The sequence below is a fragment of the Propithecus coquereli genome, unplaced genomic scaffold, assembly GCF_000956105.1.
Source record: "Propithecus coquereli isolate 6110/MARCELLA unplaced genomic scaffold, Pcoq_1.0 Scaffold288, whole genome shotgun sequence".
Lineage (NCBI taxonomy): Eukaryota > Metazoa > Chordata > Mammalia > Primates > Indriidae > Propithecus > Propithecus coquereli.
In genome coordinates, this window is record NW_012148485.1 from 985,471 (window position 1) to 990,723 (window position 5,253).

The window sequence follows — 5,253 nt, forward strand, 5'->3', positions numbered from 1 at the left end:
TATATATATATATATATCAGTATAATTTTATTCAGATTTGTTTCTTTATATAAAATAAGCCACTTTTTATTTGAATATCTTAACAAAGCTTTAAAACTTGATTTCATTAATTGTCTGTGGCAATTATGGAATTATTTATGTGACATTTTCTGATTTATTTAGTATTTTAAAATTTCAAAAGTTTATCCTTTTGTAGTTCGTAAGCGTGATGACTGGGTCTTCACCCTCATGTTTGAGATATGCCTCCCTCAAACCTTGTTTGACCTGGGCACATTACCAGTTTGATGTGAAAAAAGAAAAAAATTCACAAGTAGTACATACATGAATATATTTATAAAAATTTAAACAATTTTTACTCTTTACCAATCTTTACCAATACTTTTTTTTATTTCCCTTTTAAGAATAACTTGGATTTAGCTATGCTATTACTGTGATCATTTGATGAATGAAGGTGCACATAATTCTCCAGTTGAATTGCCTTTAAGTTTTGAGAGTATACATATGAACTGATAATGTATCTTTAGCACCCTTGTATTTGTTTATTTCAGTGGTCAAGGAAGTTTGCTCCAGCCTTTTATATACTATAGATTCCTTACTCTTCGATATTCCTCTCGAAGAAATCCATATTGTCGGTAAGCTGATGATTAGTTTAAATCTGTTTTATTTGTTTGGAGTATTATAAAAGTATAGGGTTTATAACTCTTAAGAGTTATTTAGCTAATATGTTAGAATTTAGAAGCAAGCAATGTTTTCGTAAATTTAAATTCTAGGCCTTAGAACTGACTGGGGTTGATGAGGAGGTGTTTGTATTTCTTTTCAGAGACTAAGACTGGAGTTAGCTTGACCACCTCTGAAGCACTGCTAAAAGCTTTGGGAATTTAAAAATATATATGACATAAGTTCCACTCTCAAGGAAATTTCTTAGTTGCAGAAACAAAAACATTTGTCAAATAATAAAATAAGCAGTAGTTTAGGATGCAGATTCACAAGCCAATATATAATGAATTACCATGTGTGCTTTATTGTATTAATACTATATATAGTCCACAGGAGGGAGAGGTCATTGTGCCAGAAGATAGACGAGCTAGGGAGGTTTCACAAAATAGATTAAATTCGTTCTGGAAGGAGTAAAGCCTTTGAATAGACAGTAAAAGTAGGGAAAAGCATTTTAGGTGGGAGACAGTAGGAGCAGGAGTTGAGAGGCAAGAAGGTACAAGCATTAGTTGAGCGACATTGAGAAGACCTGTTTGACTCTAATGGAGATTCTGACCGGTGAGTTGCTGGAGCTAAGATTAGAAAGGTATGTTAGAGCCATATCATAAATCTTTTTGAGTTTTAGGGTAAGAAGTTTGGAATTTATTTTTTAGATATATGGGAATGATGGTTTTGATATGGTCAGAATATTCTTCTGATAGCTTGTGCAGAATAGTTTGGAGCCGAAAAATGTGGAAGCAGAGAAATAGCTTAGGAAATCACTATAGTTTCCAGGAATGGGGGCTTAAATTAATACACTAAATTACACTAACTTCTGCATTCTGATCTCAAAAGCTAGAGTAAAACTAAAATGATTAGCTGTTTTTAATAGCATTCTAAATGTTATTCAGATACTAATGTTGACATAGTTTTTATTTTCAAGTTTAATAGAATTCAGCCAGAAATCCAATGAGTGTATTAAAACGATCTCTATATTTTCCCCAGTACTGTAAAAAGAACTGAATTTCAGTGCTGGCCATCGTTAAGTAGATGCATGACTTCAGGCAAGTTATTTAAATTTGAATTTCTTCAGTGGTGGAGGAGATAACCTCCTAGGGGTAAAATAAGGTAGTGTTTTAAAAATACTTAAGACTCTATGAAGCTCTTAGTATTTTATTTTCCTTATTCTATGATCTGATTCTCCTTTCAGGATGTTTTTGTGCTCTTTTAGACACTTTTTGTAATACTTCCTGAAATATAACAAGTCCCTAGTGGCAAATTAACATTCATTTTTGCTTGATCCCATGACTTTTTGCCTTTTTTCGTTCTGGTCCATGTATCATTTCAGACATTTTCTTCTCTGCCCTGAAATCCATTTTTTTCATCAGGAAATTCATTTTGCTGTGCTTCTGTACTTCCTTCTCCACTTCCATTTTCTCCACGCATATCTCTAAATCATATCAGTTTATCTAGAAATTTAGTTTTCAGTAGACTGGAAAAGGAAGGATAGCAGTGAATGAAGATAACACAAAAATGTGCTAATCAACATTTTCAAAGGTCTCTCATAAGCACACATTTTAATCAAAAGAGAAGGAAATGGAAGATATTTGAGCTTATAAATATTGATAAACAGGCTATAACACTACATTTTCTATATTACACTTTATTTTGTTTAAAGGTTTTAAGGCCATCTATATTCACAGTTTGTACCATTTTCACTTACTATGGTATTTATCCTCAAGCTGATGGTGTCAGTCCTTAGTAGATGTCTCGTGTGGATTGTTTATAGGTGTGTTGTCCAGCACAGCGCACTAGCCACATCGATCATTTAAATTAGTTAAAATTCATAATATTTAAAACTCAGTTCTTGAGTCACATTAACTACAGTCGAAGTGCTCAAAAGCCATGTGTTGCTGGTGGCAAATGTATTGGGTAGCACAGGTAAACAACACTTCTATCATTGCTGAAAGTTTTGTTATCAATGTCGCGTTAAGGAAGTCTGAGACTTGGCCTGTGCCAGTGACAGATACGGTAATAACAGAAATAGCCATTTGCCCTTCGACAAGCTGCTGACCTCTTGAGGCCTTATGCCTTCTAAAGAGTGAGTCTGAGTTCTGGCCCACGAGTGCCTGAGAGTGCGCAGCATCCTAGTCGTGTTAACTGACTTGAGCTCAGGAAGCATACAGAGAAATGATACTGATCCGTGCCCAGAAAGGTGGATTGTACAAAGGAGTAGATCATGACATGGTTTGCATTTTATTTTGAGGTAGGGAGAGCCTTTGAAGATCGTAACGTGGAGGAGTTGGGAACCCCCATAATGAAATATTCCAGAAGATGGATTGCAGACTTACTAAGAGGAGAAAAAGATAAATCAATTTGGAGACGATGAGAGTAATCCAGAGCCTGAACTAACCCAGTGATTAAGGAAAAAGGAAAAATGGTGCTTGTCTTGCTATACTCGGGGTTGCCATAAACCTTCAATTTGTTTAAAAAAAAAAATAACGCAGTATCTGTGGAGTGCAGTAAAGTGAAGTGCAGTAAAACAAGGTTTGCCTATATATTGCTTTTTCCTTGTGTTTCTGAAAGAAAACTCGTTTATCTTGCAGGACTTTGTTCAATGAACTGAGGATTGTTGTTGAACACGTAATAATGAAACCCGCTTGCCCACTGTTTGTGAGAAGACTTTGTCTCCAGAGCATTGCCTTTATAAGCAGATTGGCACCAACAGTTGCGTAGTTTAACATCCAGTTAAGCTATAAATATAATAGAAGCATTATTAGCAGCTGGAACTTCTGCTAGGGTTGTAAATTCCAGGTGTTATACTGACCTCAATCCAATTTACATAATTTACATAAATGCATCTCAGTGGAAAAATAATCATTTTCCTGGCATGTTAAATCAAGCTTAAAAAGTTAGGAGTAAATTTTTCTATGCTGTGTGCTAATGGTTAAGGAAGTTTGTATCTAGTGATAAATGTACCACATTTTTTTTTAAGATGCTGTCATGCTTATATCATGAAATACATTCATTTCTCTTGTAAAGATAGCTCTAAAATTTGTTTCAGCCTAGTTAGTAACCTGCATTTATATTTGGCATGAGTTTGTTATGGTAATATTAACATATGAGAATTCAGTAAATTTTGAGACAGTATTCTTCCTTTTAGTAATTTTGGTTAATGATTTAAACAGAAGCACTTCCTGCTGTGTTTCACTTCAAATTGTTGAATTGATTTTGTGCTGCTTTGTTAGGACAGGTTTATTTTGGATGTACCATTATAAGAGGAATTCTATATGTATCATTTGCTATGACCTAAAATTTTATTTCCGTAAGTACTTCTGTGGCTTTGAGTATTTTTTAAAAGGCTCAACTTGTAAGCCTTTATCCAGTTGGATAAATACATTTGGGGTCATCTAACCGTTTTATATCAGAAAACAGTAACACAGCTTTCCTTTCATAGACCCGTTGAGTCACATTTCTCAAATAGGAAATCCTTCCTTGACAAATGTGGACACATAAATTATTAGTAGTATTATAGTTTGTAGCATTACCTAGTTCAGATTCTCGACGGCCAATTTCCTTGGTTTCCTAGGCTTGAATTTTCATAGACAATTGCAGCAGTTCAGATGCCGTTTGAAAGGAATGTAAATGAAGATTGCGCATCTGACTATAATTGTGTCTGTTCTGAAATAATAATGAAGAGTATCCTGTAGATTACATATTTATCCATGCAATCTAATTTAAAAGTTTAATTGGAAAGGTTTGTAGGTAAGCTAACTGACGGGGAGTGGGATGGGGGAGGAGCTGTGGGGGAACAGCGTGCATTTCAGTCTCGGAATGCACAGATAAACTGGGGGAATCAGATGTGTCATGCAGCTGTGATTTGGGTTGTGTAACGTGTTAAATCCCCTTCACTGCGCTCACATCAACTCTTACGAAATTCATCCTGATCCTCATTACTGTTGCATGATTGGAAATGTTTAAAAATTGCACAATTTTAGTATGTTGTAATGCAATGGTTTTGTAACCAGTTTTCTTCTGTCTGCATGTCATTCTGATTTCTCAAATACATTCATTAGTAACTTAAGAGTAGCATCAGTTTTCTTTTTTGTTCAACTTCCTAATCTATAGAAAGATGATATTCTTAGGCTAAATTACAAGAAAAATTCTACTTGATACCTTAACTAGAACCAACTATTTTTGTATTTTTGTAATATTTATCCACTAAGTTGGAGAAGCAGCCTCATAATATGCAGTTGATTTTGTGTGTGTGTGGCTAACCTCATTGTATCTGTAATTTGATGGTTTTAAAAACTAAACTTTCTAGAGCAATAAAGTGACTATAATGTTAAGTAAATGTACTACTGATTTCTAATTATGTTTTTAAGAATTGAGTCTTGAATTATATCAGGAAATTTTGGCAGCTGAAGGCTTATTTGTTTTGAAGTTATTAGGGTGTTTTCCCTACAATTTTTTTTATCTTTTATATTTACCAGAAGAGTTTCAAAAATGTGCAGTTTTTTTATATCCTTTATTCAGCTTCCTCTTAGGTTAACATCTTAA

The 5,253-nt window shown here is 34.1% G+C and overlaps 1 protein-coding gene across 1 annotated transcript in view; it reads left to right on the forward strand.

Moving 5' to 3' along the window:
• Nucleotides 1-4,025, forward strand: part of TMEM33 (transmembrane protein 33) — a 34,937-nt gene extending 30,912 nt beyond the window's left edge. Inside the window, exons 6-7 of the mRNA XM_012648489.1 lie at nucleotides 549-632; nucleotides 3,300-4,025. Of these exons, the coding sequence (XP_012503943.1) occupies nucleotides 549-632; nucleotides 3,300-3,429 (214 nt within the window). The 3' untranslated portion in view covers nucleotides 3,430-4,025. The remainder of the gene's footprint in view (nucleotides 1-548; nucleotides 633-3,299) is intronic.
• Nucleotides 4,026-5,253: the final 1,228 nt, after the last annotated feature.